The sequence below is a fragment of the Acomys minous genome (assembly GCF_964271855.1).
Source record: "Acomys minous genome assembly, chromosome: 7".
Lineage (NCBI taxonomy): Eukaryota > Metazoa > Chordata > Mammalia > Rodentia > Muridae > Acomys > Acomys minous.
This window is the reverse complement of record NC_140488.1, coordinates 107,073,144-107,096,305: the sequence shown is the minus strand read 5'-3', so window position 1 is coordinate 107,096,305 and position 23,162 is coordinate 107,073,144. Positions and strand designations below refer to the sequence as shown.

At 41.0% G+C, this 23,162-nt stretch overlaps 1 protein-coding gene across 1 annotated transcript in view; it reads right to left on the bottom strand.

Annotated features, from left to right (window-relative positions):
* DGKK (diacylglycerol kinase kappa) overlaps positions 1 to 23,162 on the bottom strand; it is a 117,868-nt gene that overhangs the window by 26,864 nt on the left and 67,842 nt on the right. The window contains exons 5-13 of the mRNA XM_084790259.1: positions 20,026 to 20,161; positions 19,479 to 19,585; positions 19,077 to 19,202; positions 17,238 to 17,340; positions 11,649 to 11,832; positions 10,723 to 10,831; positions 9,612 to 9,751; positions 8,749 to 8,830; positions 6,423 to 6,514 (exon numbers count right to left, since the gene is read on the bottom strand). Coding sequence (XP_084646385.1) covers positions 6,423 to 6,514; positions 8,749 to 8,830; positions 9,612 to 9,751; positions 10,723 to 10,831; positions 11,649 to 11,832; positions 17,238 to 17,340; positions 19,077 to 19,202; positions 19,479 to 19,585; positions 20,026 to 20,161 — 1,079 coding nt within the window. The remainder of the gene's footprint in view (positions 1 to 6,422; positions 6,515 to 8,748; positions 8,831 to 9,611; positions 9,752 to 10,722; positions 10,832 to 11,648; positions 11,833 to 17,237; positions 17,341 to 19,076; positions 19,203 to 19,478; positions 19,586 to 20,025; positions 20,162 to 23,162) is intronic.

The following is a 23,162-nucleotide window of genomic DNA, read 5'->3' as shown; positions in this document are numbered from 1 at the left end:
TATAAGCCTCCAACACCTGCCCACAGTGATGTTCTTCACCCAGCAATGCTGCTCCTTCTAAACGTTCCTTGACATCTTCAGAAATAGCTACTGGGGGCCAAGTGTTTAAATACATAAGTCTCTGGGGGAACATTTCTCATTCAAACTACAACAAGTAAGGCACGGAATTAATGTAGATGTCTACTAACTGATGGATGGGTGATGGAAATTTGGTACCTAGGCACAATGGGATTTCTTTTTTTCTTTTAGGAAGAAAGAAAATATGCTGACTGAGGTAACAAAGACCCAGGGAGTAAAAAATTGTATATGTGGATCTTAACATAGATTTGTGTGTTTACCGTGTAGTACCTGTGGAATCCAAAAAAGTAGAAAGGACATATTGATGGGGAAGGGAAGAAAGATTTTCAGGGAGGAAAGACAGTACAACCCAAGTGATATGAAAGGTATAGAAAGAATAAGGGGAGGAAGTGTAGATGGGGAGAATTTATATGAATCTAATTAGTTACCATACACAGGGAATAACACTTCTCCCAGAAGCTGTAGGCTGACACAGTAAAAAGCCTTGTGTTAGGTGTGAGTGTGAGATATGTCCACACTAGCTGTTGGCCAAGATTGTCATAGAGCCCTCCAAAGTGTACAGGGTATTTGATGGTAGGACCTGATTGCTGAAGACAACACGCATTTTGCTCACTGGACATGGAGGAGTCAAGTTGGTACTGACCAGGAAGCGTCCTCCATGCCTGTTAGCTTTCATGTTTTGTGGCTCTAAAAGGCTGGCAGGGTAATATGTCATCAACAGTCTTACCCGACTGTGAACCCAATCAGCAAGGGTGACTGGCATGGCAAGATATGCTGATGGCTACAACAGTGGCGTGGATGGTATGGATGTAACTAACAGTTTTCTAATTGAATTTGAGGAAATGCAAGTCTGGAACTATAGATCTGAGTCTCAGGGTTCAACCTACTACTGTGATGCTACTAAAGGGACAGAGCATCTAAACTGTATAACTATAACCATTGACGAGTGCAGCTCTCAGACGTCAGAGAAGTTCCTTTGTGTAGGAGCTAGTGATTAAGCATAGAAACTAATGACCGATCAAATTATAGATATTACGTGTCAGTGTCGTGCTCAACCACAAATAAAATATCTGTATCACCAGGTCCCAAAGGATCTGGGGCCATCAGGGGAGAGAAAGAGAGAGAGTGGGAAGGCTGTAAGAGTCAGAGGTCATAGGGTATTGTAGAGAAATATTGTCTTCTAGAAATGAGAGGATTACCTCACTGCACTTGTGAACTCACAGGAACTGACGTTGCCTACACAAGACCTACCCAAGTTCAAGTCAATCAATACTCTAGCTGGAATGAAGGAAGGTTTTATAAGCTCCCACATAGCATGGAGAACCTATTGACAGCTTTTGCAGAGTGGAGATGCAGGGTTCTTTAATGTTGTGGCCCCTGGTAGGTGAGCCTGCTCCAATGGATGGCCCTATTTCCATTAGATACACTCAACGGTACAGACAGGACTTAGTGGGTTTTTAAAGAAAAAAAGAAACCAGTGGTCACATATTTGAAAGAGTAGGTGGTAGATCTGGGGGAATTTAGAGGATGAGGTGTGGGGGGGGCAATGAATATGATCAAAATACTTTTATAAAATTCTTAAAGAATTAAAACAGGGCATGGAGAGATGGCTCAGAGGTTAAGAGCACTGTCTGCTCTTCCAAAGGCCCCGAGTTCAATTCCCAGCAACCACATGGTGGCTCACAACCATCTACAATGAGATCTGGTGCCCTCCTCTGGTACACATGTGGGCAGAATACTGTATAAACAAATAATGTTTAAAAAAAGAATTAAAACAATATTATATTTAAAAATTAATAAGCCAATCCCAGCACTCAAGCAGGCAGATTTCCATGAGTTCAAGGCCAGACTGGTCTACAAAGTGAGTCCAGGACAGCCAATAAGCCAAATGAAAACTCAGTGGAAACCTTTCAATAGAATGGAATGTGGGAAAAATATAAGGTAAAGGAACTGGAATATATATATAAATTCCATGTATATGAATGATAGGAGCGATTAAGTATACCATGAAAACACCTAACCTTCAGATTATATGAACTAAAGAATGAGAAAACCATATTAATACATAAAATACTTTTTAATAAAATCATACAAGAAAAATTTCCAAAATTAAAGAGATGCCCTTTCAGGTACAAGAGGCCTAAGAGCACTCCAGATAGACAGGACAGAAAAGCAATTCCCCACTGCATATCATAGTAAAAATAGAACAAAGGGTCTGTTGCCATGAAGGATTACCAGGTGAGACCCCTAAACCCCAACCCCTGCCTGTTGGGTCCCCCTGGGCAAGCCCAGCAGTCGTGAGTTCTGTTTTGTCCCCTGTGCATTCCCTTCCTGACCCATAACTGTGCCTGTATCCTCAGGGGTCTGCTGCCATCAGGGACCACCAGGTGAGACCTCCCCACCTCTTGCTTGCTGGTCCCCATAAAGCACTCCCAATAGTGCTAAACTACATGTGCTCCTGAGCGCCAACATCAAATTAAATGCAAAGAAACTTAAAGGAATTCTACTAAAATCAGGGACATGACAAGGCTCCCCACTCTCACTGTGTCTCTTCAATATAGTACCTGAAGTCCTAGCTTTAGCAATAATACAATTTAAAGAGATCAAGGGAATACAAATTGGAAAGGAAGAAAGCAAGTATTTGCAGATGATATGATAGTATACATATGTGACTCCAAAATTCTGCACAAGAACTCAGACAGCTGATAAACACCTTAAGCAAAGTGGCTGAAACTCAAAAAACTAAAAAAAAAAAATCACCATCCCTTCCTTCTTTATACAAACCATAAATGGGTTGAGAAAGAAATTAGGGAAACAACACATTTCATGATAGCCAGAAATAATATAAAATACCTTTGTGTAACTTTAACCAAGCAAGTGAAAGACTTATATGAAAAGGAATTCAAGTTTCTGAAGAAACAAATTGAAGAAGATATCAGAAGATGGAAAGATCTCCCATGTTCATGATCAGTAGGATTAACATAGTAAAAATGGCCATCTTACCAAAAGCAATCTATAGATTCAATGCAATTCCCATAAAAATTTCAGCACAATTCTTTACAGACCTGGAAAGAGCAATCCTAAACTTTATATGGAAAACAAACAAACAAACAAACAAACCCAGAATAACTAAAACAATCCTGTATAATAAAAAAAAAGAAAAAAGAAAAACTTCTGCAAGTGTCAGCATCCCTGACTTCAAGCTGTACTACAGAGCAATCGTAAAAAAAGCCAAATGGTATTGGCATAGAAACAGACATGTTGATTAATGGAATCGAATCAAAGACAAAAACAAACCCACACACCTAGTGACACTTGATTTTTTACAAAGGAGACAACACCATATAATGTGAAAAAGATAGCATCTTCAACAAATGGTGCTGGTCTAACTGGATGTCAGCATGCAGATGAATGCAAATAGATCCATATTTATCACCCTGCACAAAGCAAAAGTCCAAGTGGATCAAAGACCTTGATATAAAACCAGACACACTAAATCTAATAAAAGAGAAAAGTGGGAAGAGCTTGGAACACATTGGCACAGGAGACAACTTGAACAGAACACCAACAGCTCAGGTTCTAAGATCAACAACTAATAAATGGGACCTCATGAAACTGAAAAGCTTCTGCAAGACAAATAGAACAAAACAACAGCTTACAGACTGGGAAAAGATCTTCACCAACTCTACATCCTACAGAGGGCTAATATCCAAAATATATAAAGAATTCAAGAAATTAAACACCAGCAAACCAAATAACCCAATTTTGAAAATGAGACACAGAGTTCAACCGGGAAAAGATCTTCACCAACCCTACATCTGACAAAGGTCTAATATCCAAAATATATAAAGAACTGAAGAAATTAAACACCACCAAAACAAACAACCCAATTGAGAAACGGGGATTGGAACTAAACAGAGAATTCTCAACAGAGGAATATTAAATGGCTAAGAAACACTTAAAGAAATGCTCAGCATCCTTAGTCATTAGAGAAATGCAAATCAAAACGATTCTGAGATTCCATCTCAGATAAAGATAAAAAACTCAGGAGACAGCACATGCTGGCAAGGATGTGGAGAAAGGGAAACATTCCTCCATTGCTGGTGGGAGTGCAAACTTGGTACAACCACTTTAGAAGTCAGTCTGGAGGTTTCTCAGAAAATTGGGAGTAGTGCTACCTCAAGACCCAGCCATACCACTCCTGAGCATATACCCAAAAGATGTTCCACCATACCACAAAGACACTTGTGCCATGATGTTCATAGCAGCTTTATTCTTAGTAGCCAGAAATCAGAAACAACCCAGATGTCCTTCAACTGAAGAACTGATAAATAAATGTGGTACATTTACAAAATAAAAACAAGGAAATCATGAAATTTGCAGGCAAATTGATGGAACAAGAAAAGATCATCTTGAGTGAGGTAACCCAGATGCAGAAGGACACACATCGTCTGTACTCACTTATAAGTGGATATTAGCCATAAAGTACAGGATAACCATGCTACAATCCACAAACTCAATGAAGCTAAGTAACAAGGAGGGTCCAGGGGAGGATGCTTGAATCTCACTCAAAAGGGAGAATAAAATAGACATCTGAAGTAGATGGAAGAGGGGAACTGGGTGAGAGAGGGGATGGAGAGAGGTACAGGGATGGGAGTCTGGTTTGGAAAGAGGTGGGGAGAGGACTTGGAGCCGGACTGGAAATCGGTGAAGGTGCATCTCTCTGATGGGGGAGGCTCCTGGGAGTCTATGGGAATGACCCTAGCTGAGACTCCTAGCAGCGGGGAATATGGAGCCTCAAGTGGCCACCTCCTGTAGTTAGCTGAAACTTCCAGTAGAGGGAGTGGGACAGCAAGACACACACAAAGCCTTCAACCCAGCCAATGACTGACTGGCCCAACTTGAGTCTTGTGCAGAGAGAGAGAGAGAGAGAGAGAGAGAGAGAGAGAGAGAGAGAGAGAGAGAGAGAGAGAGAGAGAGAGAGACGAGAGACAGAGAGAGAGAGAGACAGAGAGAGAGAGAGAGAGACAGAGACAGAGAGAGACAGAGAGACAGAGACAGAGAGAGACAGAGAGAGACAGAGACAGAGAGAGACAGAGAGAGAGAGAGAGAGAGAGAGAGAGAGAGAGAGAGAGAGAGAGAGAGAACACACCTCTGACACTACTAATAATATTGTGCTAAGCTTGCAGACAGGAGCCTAGCATAACTGTCATCGGAGAGGAAACAGATGCAGAGACCCACAGCCAAACACTAGGTGGAGCTCAGGGAATGTTCTGGAGGAAGGCAAGGAAGGATTGAAAGAGTCAGAGAAGTCAAAGACACCACAAGAAAACCTACAAAATCAACTAACTCTGGGCTCACGGTGACTGACTCACCAATCACAAAGCTCTAGGCTCTCCACACATATGTAACAGATGTGCTGCTTGGTCCTCATGTGAGACCCCTAACAGCAGGAGCAGAGGCCATCTCTGACTCTGTTGCCTGACTCTGGATCCCTTTTTCCTAACTGGATCACCTTGTCTAACCTCAATAGAAGAAGATTTGTCCAGTCCTACTTGATATGCCAAGGTAGACTGATATCCATGGGAGTGGGGCATGGGGGAGGGGAAGGGAGGCGAGAGAGGAGGACTGGAAGGAGAGGAGGAAAGGGAAGTTCTGATCAGAATGGTCATAAAGTAAAGAAATAAATTAGTGAATAAAAAAATAAAAACAGAATAAATGGATATCGGAAAGGTATCTTCATGAGAGAAAGGTCAAGTCACTTATAAAGGCAGGATCATCAGAATAGTACCTGGTTATTTGGCATTTAAAAGCAGAAGTGCCTGGAAAATGTATTGCAAGTTCTGAAAGATCAAAACTGCCAACCCTGACTATTATAACCAACAAAACTATCTATTAAAATTGAGGGTGAAATGAAAGTCTTCCATGATTAAGAAGAGATTAAAGAAATTTTCAATAACTACGCTAACTCGAGAGAAGACACTGGAAGGAATAATTTAGTCTAAACAGAAGAATAAACATACCCAAGAGCCCACAGGGAATAAACAATGCCAGGATCAAGCCTAGGATGGATGTCTATTGTGTCCCTTCTGTCGCCTTCTTTCCAAATACCTGCTCGCAATCCTGTTTTTAGCAACACGACTCCTCGCTCCAATCTCATCTTTTATTTTCCCCCCCTTAAACTTTCGACTCAGGGCATTTGAGTTGAGTGGACATGATTAGACACGATCAATACATAATCTCCTTGGCCTTGAAACCCCAAGCTATCAAAGTGAGCCCCATATGGCACCTCAGAACAGCCCGTGATACCCCGAAAGGATGAGAACCAAAGGAAGACTACTGACCGAGTGGCGATGATGACCTCAGTCGGGTACTTGGCCTTCAGGATTTTGTTCAACTCAATTCTTGCATACTCTATGTGTTGAATGGCAGCAGCCTAGGGGAAACAGAGTGTTCAGTCTCAGAAGCTCAGCACTGTGACGTAGCATGCTGCATTCACCCCGCTCCACACGCCAGTCTCATTACTCCCTTCTTAGTCTTTACCAGAAATTCAACTCTGCCTTTCTGAACATAAACTCAAATAATTCTCCTTACAGGTACCTAAAGATGATATGGGATCTATAAATCATTCTATAAATGAAATAGACACTCTACAAAAAATATTATGTTATATAGATAGTAAATAATAGATCCGTGTTTCTGATTTGTAACATTCTGATAGCAGTAAGTTACTTTTTGAATAAGGTTACTAACAATACTGCTTCCACTCTCTGTAGTACTGAGTATGTGACTGTGTTCTAAGTTATATGTATATATCATTTTATGTACCCTCAATATCTACCCTGAGACGTAAAGAGTACTTGTGTACCCATTTCACAGAAAAGAAAACTGAGGCACAAAAGGAATCATTAAGTAGCAGAACTTAGATTCAATTTCAGGTAATCTGATTCTTGAGTCTGTACTCCTAATTTCAAGTTCTATTCCTTCCTATCACTGTCAAGTCTGAGCATCTACATCTATAAATCTTTATGTTTAGACTGTCTCAGTATGTTTCAAGTCTGTCCAGTCCTCTTTACCTCGGTTACTGATTCCTAGACTTAAATCATCTTCACCTCTAGTCTGATTATGATGTCAACATCTCTCAGTTTTTCTCCTTGCCTCTGATCTTTAGTCCTGAGTTGCCTCCTCAGGCACCTTGAGCTACTGCTCAGTGATAGGTAGTTGTTTGGGGATGTGATAAAGCAAATTTAATGAGATGTTAATGGAGGACATTCCCATTTCACCTTCTCAGTATGTTTGGAAGTTTGTATAATAAAGTTAAAGGGAGGAAAAAAAAGACTTGGGCTGGGGCTTTGGCTCACTTGGTAGAGCACTTGAATTGAAGAAATGAGGACCTGAGTTTGAATGCCCAGGACCAACGCAAAAAGCCCAGCAGAGTGATAGACACCTGTAATACCACTGATGGTGAGATAGGAGGCAGGGGCAGGCAGACCCCTGCAGTCTTGTCGGCTAGCTACCCTTGCCTACACTGTGACGTTCCAGGCCAATGAGAGGCCCTATCTCTAACAACAAGGTGGAAGGTGCCTAAGGACTCAAACCAGAGCTTGTCTTCTGACCTCTGACCACACTGTGTGCTCTCTACACATGTACCGACTCCACGTGAACGCCCACAAAATCTCCCAAACTCATCTAGAATTCTCATCGCTCTTCAGATACAAGTCCAAATTTCCTACCATGCTTCATTAGCCTTTTCCGGGTTGGTCCCTGATTACTTCTCTAGTCTCTCGTTTTGTATGTTCCATCCCTGGCCACCATGCCCTGGACATTACGCATGTGGTTTTGTTCTATTAATACTACACAACCTTTTTGGTCTTTGGGACAGTATAAAAACAGGCCTTGTGGTGGTTTGAATAAGAAAGGCCTCCATAGGTTCATATATTTAAAGGCTTGGGGAGTGGCACTAATGTGACAGATTTAGGAGGTGTGGCCTTGTTGGAGGAGGTATGTCCCTTTGGGGTTTCAAAAGCCCAAGCCAGTCCCAGTGGCTCTCTCTTCCTGCTGCTTGCAGATCTGGATGGAGAGCTCTCAGCTCCTTCTCCAGCACCATATCTGCCTGCATGCCACCATGCTCCCCGCCATGATGAGAACGGACCAACCCTCTGAAACTGTAAGCCAGCCCCAAGCTAATGATTTTTTTTTAAAATAAGAGTTGCCTTGTTCGTGGCATCTCTCCGCAGCAATAGGACACTGACTAAGATAGGCCTCCTTTGTCCCTTTGTCCTACTTACTGCTTGCTAGTCCCTGGCTCTTTACCGAAATGATAACTCATTCTAGATGAGTTTACCTTTTCTCCCTCTATGTAGACTCTGAGCTCCACAACAAGTTCTGTATTCTTCTTCTTTATCCAGTAGTGTCTAAGAACATTTCCTAACACAGTTCCTCATTACAGTAGGTATCCCATAAGTATTTTGAATGAATAAGGAAGGATAAACACCTTCTATCCCTACTGCCTACATATTTATAGTCAATAGCTGCTGACTCATGCCTCCAGTCCTCAGCAATCTCACTCTTGTCACGTCCAGGGAAATACTGTGTGTCCTTTCTAGGCTTGGCCTGGTATTGTACTTGTGCTAAAATTGTTCCTCTGAATTATAGCTGACCAATAATCACCTCAAATCTTGGTATATCCATTTCCACCTGTCCTTTTAGCAGTGGCAGTTGTCTGGGGGTCTCACGGATACTCACACTCCATCTACAATGAAGTCAAAACACAAATGTTATTCAGGTCTCTGCTTCCCAGTTACAAGAAAGTTCAAAAAGTTTCTGTTTGGGCAAGGGAGCTACAGGGTATACTTAAACAGTATACCTACTCTCCAAGTGTGCTCAAGAGAGGACTCTACTTCATTGGGTCCCTGGGTTAGGGTGACAGAAGGAATTTTTTTCTCAGGACTGTCAGAAATCAATGCTTTCCAACCAGAGGTAGCATCATGAGCACCAGAAATATTTTGATGAACTATTTATACCACAGCCTTGCCCAAGATCTACTGAATAAGACCCTTTGTGATGGCTCCTTTGTATCTTAAAAACCCCCACCTCGATACAACAGTCCTATTTCTCAGGATATGGGATGACAGTATTCTCTATTCTCTGGAGCAGAGAAAGCATAAGTCAGTTGTTGCTGAAATCCGCCCCTCTCCCTCCAGCACACACTTTTTTTTAAGTTTCTCTGAGAGCCTGATAATATTATAGATTCTTTGACAAGAGTAAATACACTTCAACTGGGCAAGTGATTGAAGGGCACTGAGCAAACCTTTGAAATGTATCCAGGAAGCCTCTGCTGTAGGCTCTTTAAGGGGTGGAAGAGAGCGTTCACAGTATTTGAGAGATATATGGCTCTCTGGTTTCTCAATAGACAGGCCCTCTTAAGTGAGCCTGTGCTGACACCACAAGGGAAATGGCGCTGTAGAGGAGGCTGGGTTCCAGGGATGATATAAATAGAAGAGGCACAAAGATACTGCCTTTTGGCCACTCACCTGTCTAAAATCCTCACGTGAGCCTGCTCTACTCTGATGAGAATATCCAGTGGTGATTTGTTTTTGTTCCAGAATGCTCCCCAGCCAAGGACACGAGAGAGATCATTACCAGTTCCAAGTGGGATAACTGCCAGCTGACACTGCAAAAACAAAAACAGACACTCTTTTTCTTTTCTTTTCTTTTTTCCTAAATTTATCTTTATTACATTGGTGTTCTGCTTGCATGTATGCATGTCTGTGTGTGACAGTGCACAGTCCCTGGAACTGGAATTACAGACAGTCGTGAGCTGCCATGTGGGTGCTGGGAATTGAACCCAGGTCCTTTGGAAGAACAGATACTGTTCTTAACTGCTGAGCCATCTCTACAGCCCCCCCCCCAAGACACTTTTTCAGACAGTTCTTCCACCATGTTTTGCTCACTGAAAGACTCTGAGGGAGCTCTTTTGGAAGGAATAGGCCTGACAGCCACTGGCTTTAAAGGATTTCTTTCTAGAAAATGTAATAAGAGGGTATTTGGAGTTGAATGATATTTTCTTAAAGGAATTTGACCCCATTCTTTAATAATAATTAATCATCATCATCATCATCATCATCATCATCATCATCATCATCATCATCATCTACTCAGTAAATAAAGGACATTTTCTGGGCTATGCAGAAGTCATAGGTATAGCTATAAATGAAAACTACAACCATTATTTCTATTTGGTGGGGCCTAGCATCATCTATTTGATGATGCCTCCAAAGATTCTGGATCCAGAAGATCAAGGGGCTGCCTAGCAATGGGGAAAGTTTCTGCGCCTTTAGAGACTCAGAAAAGAAAATCATTCCCTTTACAAGAAAAAGAAACTTGGAATGTTCTTTTTCATCTCTTTACTTTGAAGCCCGGAGAATGCTCATTCTTTATGTTCATTCGTTTATTTTTCCTTCAGCAATCCAACTAGAGAATAGTCTCATGAGAGCATGTTTAGATTGGTGAAGGTTAACTATTAAGCTCGTAGAAGACATGCCTATAGATAAGAGGGGTACGGACTTGGGACTTCTTAGGATAGAGAGCTCCATACCCCTCCTCTTTCTAGCAATAGGTAAACCAACTTAGCCAGGGGCTTACCCTATCATGCAATTCAAAGGCATCAATGGTAGATAAGACCCAGCTTACGCTGCCATCTCCACCACACACCAGAACACGAAAACGAGCAAAGTTCTTGAACATAGCGAGGCTGCAAGGAAAAGGGGGAAAAGGAAAAAAAATTGTGACTACCTGGAATTTATAACTATTTCGTTATAAACTTAGGAACTATAGCTATTACAACTCCTGCCTTAGCACTCTTCTAGCAAGGTCATCTGCTTTCTCTTTGCATTAGCCTCTGTGTATATTAGGCTCTGTGTATATTAGGCTCTGTGTATATTTGGGTTTTTTTGTTGTTTGGTTGATTGGTTTTGTTTTTTTGAGACAGGGTTTCTCTGTGTAGCCTTGGCTGTCCTGGACTCGTTTTGTAGACCAGGCTAGCCTCGAACTCAGAGCAATCCACCTGCCTCTGCCTCCCAAGTGCTGGGATTACAAGTGTGTGTCATCGCCCCTGGCTCTCTGTGAGTATTTTATGAGCATAACTTTGTAAGGCAATCTCAGAAATCAGACCTTTCCTCAACTAATATTATTTTGTGCTTAGCCTTTTTCTGGGAGCCACTAATAACTGAGTCGTCTGTTGAAGCCCAGGAAGAGTACTTCGCATAGTTGTCAATGGCTCACAAGAGCCAGCTCTGAGCTGTCAAATGATCCCATAGTCTGTAGTGATGCCCATCTGCTTCTTCCTCTTATGTCAAAGGGCATAGTTTTCTGTCTTGCCAATCAGAAAATGTGAAGCAAGTTTGGGATCAGGAAAAGAGGAGAAGGCTAAATGGTTAAAAAAAAATTGCTCTAGAGTCATTGTGTATCTTCCTGGGTGCACAGACTGGTTCCAGACATCTATTCTATTCTAGAATGGGGAGCAGTAGACTGTTTTATATAAGTAACCATACCCCCTACTCCATGCTTACCCAGCTTCAGGTCCACCCTTAGCCAAGTCAAATACTTGAGACGGATTAAGGTATTGCTTGAATTTTCGGAGGAAGATGATCCCTTGGTGATCTCCACTTTTGGAATTGATGAAGATGAGCAAGGGACAGGAACAAGTCAGTGGCCAATCCAGATTCCAGAAGTCAGGCGATACCACTAATTGGCCTGATGGACACACAAAGGAAAAAGAAAAAGAGCAGGTGAGATGAGCTATGATTTGGCATCACACTTCACAAAGGCTTTCTGAGTACCAGCCCCAGTCTTTTGCTGTTAAGGAGTAGAGAGAAAGTTAGGCTATCATCAAAGGGGAGTAAAAGTGTTTGCTCTGCTATTTCTAGCTATTCCCCTATCATTTTCTGAGAAATTATTATATTGCAGACATCATATTAGATACAGTTAGGGAGGGATATTACCCTTGACCTCAAATCAGGGAGATAACCATATATACAAGTGAATATATTGGAAGATAATTAATAAGGAAAATGATGCAACAGCCAAAGAGATTAGTGAAACTCCGTGGGAAAATAAAAGATTGAGAGACCAGGAAGAAGAGCAGCACCCAAGCTGCTTCCAATCCGTCTGGGCTAGCTCAGTTCTCACAGTGAAATCAGAGCAGGCCAAGAGAAAAGGAAAGGAAAGACAGTCATTAAGCCAGGAACTAAAGAAGAGTTCCTATCAGAATCATATATCCCATCTCTAAGGCTCAGGAAGAGCAGTCTACACTATCACACCAAGTCCATGGCAGAATGAGCCTACAGATAAATTGTCTGACCAAGAGAGGTGGTTTTTCATAACCTCCAACAATGGAGTTACCCAAAGAGAAGTAGAGTTATGACAGCCAAACAGTAGTCTAAATGGCTAAATCCTGCCAGCTTGTGGTGAGTCTTAAAGCCTATTAGTCTTCTAGGAGGGGGATTATCAACAAATACAGGCCTTCAAACATCTGAACTCATGGCTTGTCAGGAATGCTTCAGAAAAAAAAATCAATATAGGGCAAAAATCATGTGGCTTATACCTATGCTGGATGAGTGTGCTAAACATTAAAAAAAAAAAAAGTTCTCTTGTGCCTGGGAAAATACAAGGCAGCTTCCTCTATAGGCTGGTTCTACTAATTGGCTGATGGCTTTTTTTTTGAAGGCATTCTAAGAAGTTATCTACCAAAATTTCAAGGCTTGCCAGAACTTACAACTACAAAAGGAATCTACTGTTTCTTTAGCAGTATAGCTTGGATGTAATTAATTACCTTCCATGAACAAATGCAATACCCTTATCAGCAATTTTTTTTCTTTTTTTTTTGCAACTTTTAATTAAAGGGAAAGTTTTATCATGATGATAGTTCTGTCACATTCGTTCATTCATTTATTCATTCATTCATGTATACATGCATTTAACAAGTATGTATTGAAGATGTTCTCTGTGCCCATTATTATTTATATTGGTGGACAAAATGCAACTCTTTTTTTTTTTGGTTTTTTGAGACAGGGTTTCTCTGTGTTAGCCCTGGCTGTCCTGGACTTGCTTTGTAGACCAGGCTGGCCTCGAATTCACAGCGATCTGCCTGCCTCTGCCTCTGCCTCCCGAGTGCTGGGATTAAAGGCGTACGCCACCATACCTGGCCCAAAATGCAACTCTTGTTTAATAAAGATCAATATAAAAGGTAATTTGTTATGAAGAAAAAAGCATAGAAGGGGAGTAAGGATTGCTCTTTTACACAATGTGGTTGAGAATAATTCTCTGGAAGATGACATTTAAGATGATATTCAAATAAATGAAGGGAGTGAGTAATTCAGACATCTGGAGGAAGAAATTTCAGGGGACCAAGGAAAAGTGCTAGGACCCAGAGAGGGCAGTCTAGGTTGTCTGAAAACAGCATGATTGGTACAGAGTGAGTGAGAAGAAAAGTGTGTGTGTAGGGGGGAGGGGGGAGAGATGAGGTCAGAAAGCTGACAGAGGCAAAGCAACATGACATCAAGATGCTTAGAGAAAGTGATGTGAAAGAAAGGTGAGATTGAGATTGCCAAGTGAAACACTACGGGTCAGGTCAAAAGTTGTTCTTGCTGCATCCCAACAAATCATGCAGACCCCAAGAGAGATGATTTGAATATGAATATCAAATTCCCCCACAGACTTGTGTGTTCTTATCTGGAGGTGCTTTTTTTTTTTTAATTGTGTAATCTTTAAAAGAGAAGGACATGTTGGAGAAAGTGATTCACTAGGTTGGCAGGCCTTTTGAGGGTCATAGTCCAGCCTCCAGTCCAAGCCCCCTTCTCTGATTCTTGGTCTGTGCTTATGTGAGTAAATGCAAATGTTGCTGCTACCATGGAGGCACCCACTGCCATACTTTGCCCCACCATGATGAACTGGACTGTATTCTTTTGAACTGTGAGCCAAAATACAGCCTTCCTATTTTAAGTTGCTTCTTGTGAAGTCGGTGGCCACAGCAATGATAAAATAAGCAGCACAGTGACTGGGGCAAGAGCTGCAGGAAATTGAGACCAGAGAGAAGTTAGGTGCAAGATTTGTCTGGAAACACTTTGTTATTATTTTAAAAGAAAATCATTTGCCTATTTGCGTATATTTACCAGTCAAAAATTAAGAAATAAGAAAAATGAATATTATGCTAATGGTAAGCTATAAGCTAAATAACCACAAGAGTCTGGCAGAAATGACCGTTTTAGAATCATCTGGCAGCTTTGAGCATGAACTATGCTTTGTAGTATATTTGTATAAGAGAGGTAGTTGTATGCTGTGGCTGGTTGCCCTTCAAGTTTAATCACTAAAGTGCAGGAAATATCTTAACCTCTCGAAGGGTTCAGCCTTTCATAGGTATAACAGTAGCATGTTGCAAAGATTAATAAAATAACATAGTGAGCTGGAGTGTAGACATGTTAGATTCATAGGTAACCGGACTCCCAAGGTCACTTTTAAGTGACTGATGTCAACTACAAGGGATTTTCCTATAATGCTTCACGATGTATTTTACTTTTATTTCTTTTACATCTGGGCGGCAGTTCCCCCCCCCCCCCCCCCCGCTTCTCTGCCTAGTCTCTCTTCTCCCCTCCACCACCCCTCCCATCCTCCTCCATTTCTCTTCAGAAAAGGGCAGGTCTTGATGGATATCAACCAGCCCCGGTTCGCAATTTTATTCTGTAATTCAGAAGAACTGAAGTTACAGCTGGCCTCCAAATTTTGAAGTACCAAAACTTGAGAGAAAGACTTAACTGGATGACAAAAATCAGGAGTAGACAATGACCTCAACCATCAGATGGGCCTGAGTGAGGGGAAGTGTGCACCTCAGTCTTCAGCCTCAAGTTCAAGGAGATAAATTATACTCAAACAGAACAGCAGAGACCTGGCTTGGCAGCATCAAGTGTGAAAAGAGCACAGGGCCTTTAACTGCTTGTAATCTGCATATGGCTCAGCACCCTGAAGAAGCTCTTAAAAAGAGTGCACGCCTTTGTCCAGTTGCATGAATACAATCACCGTATTCCCAACCCGGGCGGCCGCCAATTTCACTCCAGTTCACTGTCTTCGCTCCTCAGAAGGATGCTAAATTGGCATAAGATTTGCTTATGGCTGCCCCTCCTGTACTAGTAAACTCATCTTGAGCAATGTTTAAACAAATTTAACCTTCATAATGAGCCTGAGTAGTTATTATTCCCTATCAGTAGAAAAGAAATGACAAATGACACCATGAGCTAGGCCCACCCTTCCAGGCTGAAGATGTTTATGGAGAATATGTTATTGACGCTAAGTGGTAAGCAGAAATGTCCAGGAAATACTTTGAGGATTTTCTGTCTTTATGAATGATGTGACCATTGAGTGTGTGAAAATGGTAATTGGAGGACAGCAAAGCAATGGCAGAATGGTGGCCTTCTTAGGGCTTGTTCTATTAAAACATAAACATCGAGTCATTTGCATTTTTCAATTAAATGTTTTGCTAAATAATCTTTAGTAAGAGTGGAAAAACTGAGAAATGAGGCAAAAACATGTTAAGTAACTTGTCTAAGATCACACACTAAATGATAAAGCATGTTCATAGGACTAGTAGCACAGATAGCATCAGGGAACTTTCTGAAACGCAAATGATTGAGCCTCACCCAGATGTACTGAACCAAAATCTCTGAGGCTACAGCCCAGAAACCTGTGCTTTTATAAATCCTTCCAGATGAATCTGATGTGTGCTTTGGTGTAATGGCCACTGTGTGACTATTACCGCACAGGACGTAATTAACTTGGGGAAGTGAGAAGAGGCTTGATTTGAGCCAGAACCTAAAGGCTAAGAGAAGTGGGTAATTAGAGGCCTTGTCATCAAGTGGAGCCTTTTGACTGAATCAGTGAATGCAGGAATGGATGTAAAACTGGATCAACGAATGCAGGGATGGATGCATAATAGCATTGACAAAAGCTGCCTCTGGTTGCTGAAGAAAGGATTTTCTAGCCTAGCTGAGTAGTTGGAGTGGATTATCCTTAATACATCATTAAGATTCTATGGGTAAGAAATGCAGAAAGTTCTCTTGAATGGAATGTCTCAAAAGGAAAGCTACTCTTGAAGGGGGTGGCGTGGGGGTGTGGATGAATGTTAACAATGCAAGAAAAAAAAGTAGGTTGACTTAGTGAGCGGCTTGAATTTGCTCAGGCGATTGACTTGTTCCATTTCCCAATGTATCAAGTATACATCTTCCCCGGGCCTCTTCATTCTCCTATCCACTCAACCATCTCTCATTGACCACATAGTTAAGTGGGCGATGTTACAAAGATAAATAGTTGAGTAGATCTGAGCTTAATATATTCATGCATCTCTAAGTGAATTTAGCGTTGTGTGTTTATACAGTACTATGAAGCACATGCTCACACTTGCCTTCTCAAAACTCTGAAATGGCTCACTCAATAGCCTGAGGTTTGTCTGCACTCGTATTTTTGGTCAACATTTCTAACACGTATTTGATATCCAAGTGTCTATTATTTCTTTGATACTTGCAATGTGCTCCGTTCAATTGTTCGTTATTGTATTGTACCAAGACAAGTGATTCCTCATGATTGCTTGCTCTGCAATGTCTCTATTAGAACTCTCTTTGTAGGCTTCAAGTACCTTGTGAAAAAGAATTCTGAATAAATACTATCTTTCTGGAAGTGGCAAAGTATGAGGGAAGAGTTCTGGGGCAAAAATACCCATGGTAGTGTCAGATTTGGTAACGATGTTGGTGTTAGTTTGCCTCTTAAGCGTAATATAACCTAGGCTTTCGATAGTTTTTGAACCACTGGCGGGGAAACAAATTTATTTCACAGATTAAATAGTATTTGAAAAACATTAAGAAAGTGACATTAATTTTGAACAGAGTTGGGACAGAGTCTACAGAGAACATGCCTATACACATGTGCACGCACACACACACACACACACACAACAGCATTCACCACTACACAGTTTGAAGACTCACTGTCAGCTCTTTGATGCACACATACAAGTTTCCATTCCACCCACCTATCACACTAGCTATGGAGAATAATGTTTTCCCTCCTTCCCTCCCTCCCTACTGAGTTTCGGAGTTAAAGGTCAACCTACTCACCATCGCCCCTAGGGTCGCTCAATGCAGTCGGCGGAACGATTGATGAGCGACGACTTCCGAAGGAACATTCCTTGGAAAACCGCTTCTGGCAGACGCTATGCACCTGAAACGATAAGAGCACAAAAGAAAAGGGAGGGGGAGAGAAAAGAAGAACACTGTTTAGTTTTTGGTTCCATCCCAAGAGTTGGACCTTTGATATTTCAAATCTCCCTGTCTGAAATGTGTTACTATCTACATAAACCTTAACTTGCCTACCACCGCCCAATCTCCTTCGACTGTGAACCCTGACCCTTTAAAAGGTGTCTTTCTGAAGATTGCCATCTACAGACAGCGAGATGTCACTAGCCTTCGGACACAATCTTAGCAGCCTGCAGAATGGGAAACCTACTTGCATTTAAAAAGTCCTAATCTTTTATATTTATATAATAAGCCTATTATATAAATATATTTATAAGAAATATAAAGATGCTTATATTTCAATTTTTAGAACAACTATATGTGGCAGGAGAAACATTGTTGCATTCATTTCAGAAATGAGCATATGTGAAAGCCCACAGAGGTGAAGGGTCTTAACCAAGGTCAAATAGCTGGGAAGTGTCAAAGCAACCTTCCCTACAAGTTGCCATTTCTCCTAGATTTCTGACTGCGTCTTAAACAACTACACTTTCTAGCGACATAAACCTGGCATGGCTATTCAAAAGCAATTAAAAAAAAAGGCAGTGGACAGACTGTTCAGTGGAGAAGATCTTTGCAGTTTCATCTTAAAACACTCAGTTTGAGCCGGGCAGTGGTGGCGTACACCTTTAATCCCAGCACTCAGGTGGCAGAGACAGACAGATCTCTATGAGTTCGAGGCCAGCCTGGTCTACAGAGTGAGTCCAGGACAACCAAGGCTACACAGAGAAACCCTGTCTTGAAAAACCAAACCAAAACCAAAACCAAAACAAACAACTGAACAAAAAACACTCAGTTTGAATGAAGCATCTAAAAGCTTAAAATGTTAAGATCAGAGTCTTTCAATCTCTGTGATATTGATAATTTTTTTGGCCTGGATAGTTCCTTGTTATAGGAAACTATCCTGTGCATTGTACGTTTTGAATAACCCATTAGATACCAGTTGCATGCTTTCTGACCAGTTCACTTTTGCCCATCAAAAATGTCTCCAGATATTGTCAAATGTCTTCTGGAGCAAAAATTATCCTCATTTGAGGCCCAGTGTTTCAAAGACATGGTATTAGTGTAGCTAAGAACATGGTTTTACCAGAATTAAATATAAATGTAGACTTTATTTTTTTGCTGGCTAAATGACCTTGGGTTCACCTTTCTGAGCCTCACATCACTCATCTGTAAAATGGGGACAATGAGGCTTAGTTCAATGTTGTTCCAAGAATTGAAATCATTAATAGAAGATATTCAATATGTCGTGGCAATGATACTGTTTATTATCATTACCCATTAATAAAGATTGCAAGTTCCTAGGAAATAATGAAGAAGGGAGGAATCCTTTGCTAAGAATAAACTCCAGAATTTATTTCTAATTGCTCATACTTATTCCTGTTTTAAAATTCAGCTTTTTTCTTGTTTCCAAGATGGCTTTATGAATTTACAAGCATCAGATTATGAACACCTTAACTCTCCAAAGACTCCATAGCCCTATATGAAAAGCCAAGTTACTGGGCTCTGAACTATGGAATCTCTATAATGCATTTTGTTGTTAAGGGTCTCTGAGATACAGATCTCCTTATCGATTTACCCTTGTATAGTTACCAGCAGTCTCCAGTCTACCTCTAGTCTAGAAATAAATTTCTTTAAGTGGCAAAGACATGCAAAGAGTCTCACCGTAGAGTCACACCAGAGACAGCGGAAATCTTGAAGTCTATGATGACTACCACAGTTCTCACGACATACTGCACACCGAGAGTTCGCAGGGATGTTTCCTTCCACCCACTGATGAGGCATTGTTTGCTGAAGTGGAAACAGGCAAGAGATAGAAATTAGCGATAAAAGAAGAAAGCACAGAGATAATTATACTACCCGTGGAATTACAGAAAAGTCCCATGGACTTGCTTGCAATGCTAGTGGCTGCTAAAAGGTAGGCTTTGGGGTTTCACTCCCTGATGTGATTTGGATCATCGATCCTGCGGAAGAGACTACTTTGCTTGTGTAGTGTCAAGAAGACTTCTACCCGTCCCTGTGTGGCATGACTTTAAACAGTGGGGGAAGGATATGGCTGCTACTTACTATCTCATCAGGAGGCAAAAGGAGATCATCAGTTACGGACAAAGTATTCCACTTGCAGTCTTTGCTTGCTCTCAAGGCACAAAATTTGTGAGATTTCACCTTGCATACTGTGAAAGGAGGAAGAAAACACAGGTGTGAATCTGATGACAATGAAAATTCTAACGCCCTTGCCTAAACTTCTCTGGCGGTTAAAATTCAAGTGCTTTCTAAATAGCTTTGACCCATTTCCAAAGGCCTATTTTTAACGTGAACCAGTTCCTTTTGGTTCCTTGCTAGCCAAGCTTACTTACTATAATCCATTTTACATCGAAATTAATAGTAGGAAAGAAGTAATTTCTGATTTTTCAATCCTTACGGCTATATAGCCCCAATCCCCCGGTTTTATTCATGAGAAAACCCCCTTCATGCAAGTTCCACTTTGCGCTTTCCCTTCATTGGGAATCATTTAGCACAAGAGCCAAAGGCTTAGATTGGGTCAGTCATACTAAAGTCTTCATGCCTAACTCTGTGCAGTGAGCTCTGCTTTCTAAAGCAATCAGTAAGGTACCTTCACAAATGATGGCATCTCGGGACAAGGCAGGAATGCTCTCTCGACAAACATTGCAGAACTGCGTCCGAGCACTATGGATGGAATACCAGCAGTGCATTCCAATAAGGAAAGGGTTGTTTTCAGCTGCAGGTATCTAAAGCAAATCAAAGACAAGAAGGAATGGATTGTTGATCACAGAGGTAAATGAGGGAAGACCAGAAAATCTGCTTCTACGGCTAAAATGGCCCAGGATGTAGGTGTCAAAGCGTGTAAAGGGGAGGACTGAGAGTCCAATCCAGTGTCCAGTTTCTGTTTTAATTTTGTCTTGTGACTGGCCTCAGGAGGGAAAAGGAAATAGATAGGAATAATATCAGATAGGAACTGAGGACAGAAGCAAGAGTCTCTCTCTCTCTAATTTTTTTTTTTTGCTCAACTACTATATTGGTTCAGTCTAAGCAAAATTTATTCTGATTTGTCTTGGTTCTGTATAACTAGAAAGCAAAAGAAAGTAGTGACTTGGAAAGTCAGGGGTATCCAAATGATCTGACAAACAAGCGAAGGCAGGAGGCAGGGCTCACACGAAGAACAAAGGAGTGCCCATGAGGCTTTAGCTCTTCCTTGGAACACTGCTGCCAAGTGTTACTTGGACAACACTTGAGAGAGCTTTAAATCCTTTTCTCGTGAGCTTTTTCTTTTTTGGAAAACCACGCTTTGACTGCCTACAGCAGTTTCTGGGCTAATCACTTTAATTCATTCAATAAGCTATTAAACAAATATTTACTGAATCACTATTTTATGCTTGGCACTTCAAGAGATAATCATTAAAAAGATGCAGTCCTTGCCCTTATGGTAGCATTCTGTTTAGTGTTGTCTTTCATACTAATCAGTCTGTCACTTTTGGTATCACGTGTGTGAATGCAGCATTTGAATCTCACAGCCTGACTTTCATGTCTATAAGAAAGACATAGCCATATACCAGCAATGATTTGAATCGTATGAATATATGGGCACTGAACCCCCTACCCTGACTTTGTTCTGTGTATATTTTCATAAGACTTCCCCTATCATTTCTCTAGTTCCTGTGAACATTTCAGTTTCTGCTTTGTCTTTTAAAAAAAGAGTTTAGCCATAGGCACGCACAGGTTTTTATTCTTGTCATTAGAATGGGTAGTGTGTGCAAAGGCATGGTAAGACTTTAAAAAGAACAATACATTCTCCCAGATGTAAGTTGACAGAGGCCCATTAAAGAGGTTGCTCTTGAGGGATCAAACTGCAGTTCAAACTTAATCCATTTACATGGAATTACCCATCCAAGACGTAGCCTGCACACAGCACTCTCTGATCTTTATTCCCCATGGGCATGCTGGTTATTAGTAAACTACTGTTGGACTGAGTCACAAGGTTTTTTTTTTAAGTAGGAAAGACGTCTCTGATGAACTAACAATTTAGACTTTCTTTGCAATTGGAATTGTGTTGTATACTGACACTCTGAAAGGCTCCAGGCCTACGAACATCAGTAGAGAAGACAGAGTTTTGACATTGGCACTCTAAGCTCCCAGTTCCTTCCTATTCCCAAGGCTGCTGCCTATAAATAAACAAGTATTTGTCTTCCTTCCCTTTTCCTTCTCTTTCCTCCAAAGTCTTAGGAACCTATGACTATATGTCATGTAACATAGTAAGCAGTGGAGAAACAGAGACCAATAAGTCACAGATATCAAGGAACTCAGTCTATTGGAGGAAATATTCTCAAACATACAGTCATAGCATGGTGAGAAAAAGTTTTAAGAATGTGAAAAGCTCTTCAGGACCAAGTAGAAGCAACAAAGAATTCTGCCTGGGTACCTGGATTATTTATTAACTGTGAAGTAATAGCTATCTAATGGAAATTGTGTTTATTCAGTTGTTAAGGAAAGGGAATTTATATTCCTTGTGCTCATTTTATTCTGTGAGGAAACTCTGATGCATCCAGGCCTGGATGAGGATGCGTGGTCGTTTGAATTGTATGTCCTCCCAAACATGATGACTTTATTGGGAAACACTATCTTAACAGACATAATCAAGTGGGACTTAATTCAAGGGCTGTTGCTGTTATAAAAAAATATGGAAAGAGACATAATCAGAGAAGAGAACACCTTGTGATAACATAGAGTACACAGACACACAGGAGGGAACATCATGTGGCAGTGGGGGCAGAGGTTCAATAAAGCATCTGCAAGCCAAGAAATGTCAAGGTTTGCCTATAATGACCAGACTGTAGGAAGAAGCAAAGAAAGAACTCAAAGAGACTTCTTTAGAGTCTTCAAAGAGACTCTGACCCCGTCATGACCTCAAATCCAGATCTCCAGCTTCTAAAAATATGAGAGAATTAATCATTGCTGTTCCAGTCCACTCAGTTTTTGTTTGTTACAGCAATCCTAGAAAATGGATATAGATTTTGGAATTGGGATTTAGCTGTTTCTCTATTAGATACTAAAAATACAGAACTGGTTTTACAGTTGTATGTTATATAAATACCATGGTTGTTGAGACACATGAAATTTAAAAGACTACATTGCTTTGAATAGAATGTTGTTAGAAATGCAAACTGCTTCTGGTAAAGTCTCTGATGAGAGAATGAAACAAGAAACATTGTAAAAAAAAAAAAATAACCTGGCAGAAGGGTGATAGTTTTTAGAGTGGATGAGAACTGTTTCACTGTGCTGTTGAATGAAAAGTAGAGAGTTCAAATGACAAACTTGAACCTTTAGCTGACAAAACTTCCAAGCAAAGTATGAAAGTATAGTCTGGTTTCTTTCTGCTGCTTATATAAATGCAACAGGAAAGAGATAAATTGCTATTGGAACAGTTTCATTGTTTGTCTGTTTGGTTGGTTGGTTGGTTGGTTTTAGTTTTTCAAGACAGGGTCTCTCTGTGTAGCTTTGGCTGTCCTAGACTCACTCTGTAGACCAGGCTGGCCTCGAACTCACAGAGATCCGCCTGCCTCTGCTTCCTGAGTGCTGGGATTAAAGGCGTGCGTCATCACATCCCAGTAGCCTTTTTATTTTTTTCAGAATGAGAAGGTCAATTGGGGATTTTATAAGCAGACATATTGTTTCTGAGGTTTCACATGTCCACAGGTAGAGGACAATATTGCCCCTCCCCTACCAAAGAAACAT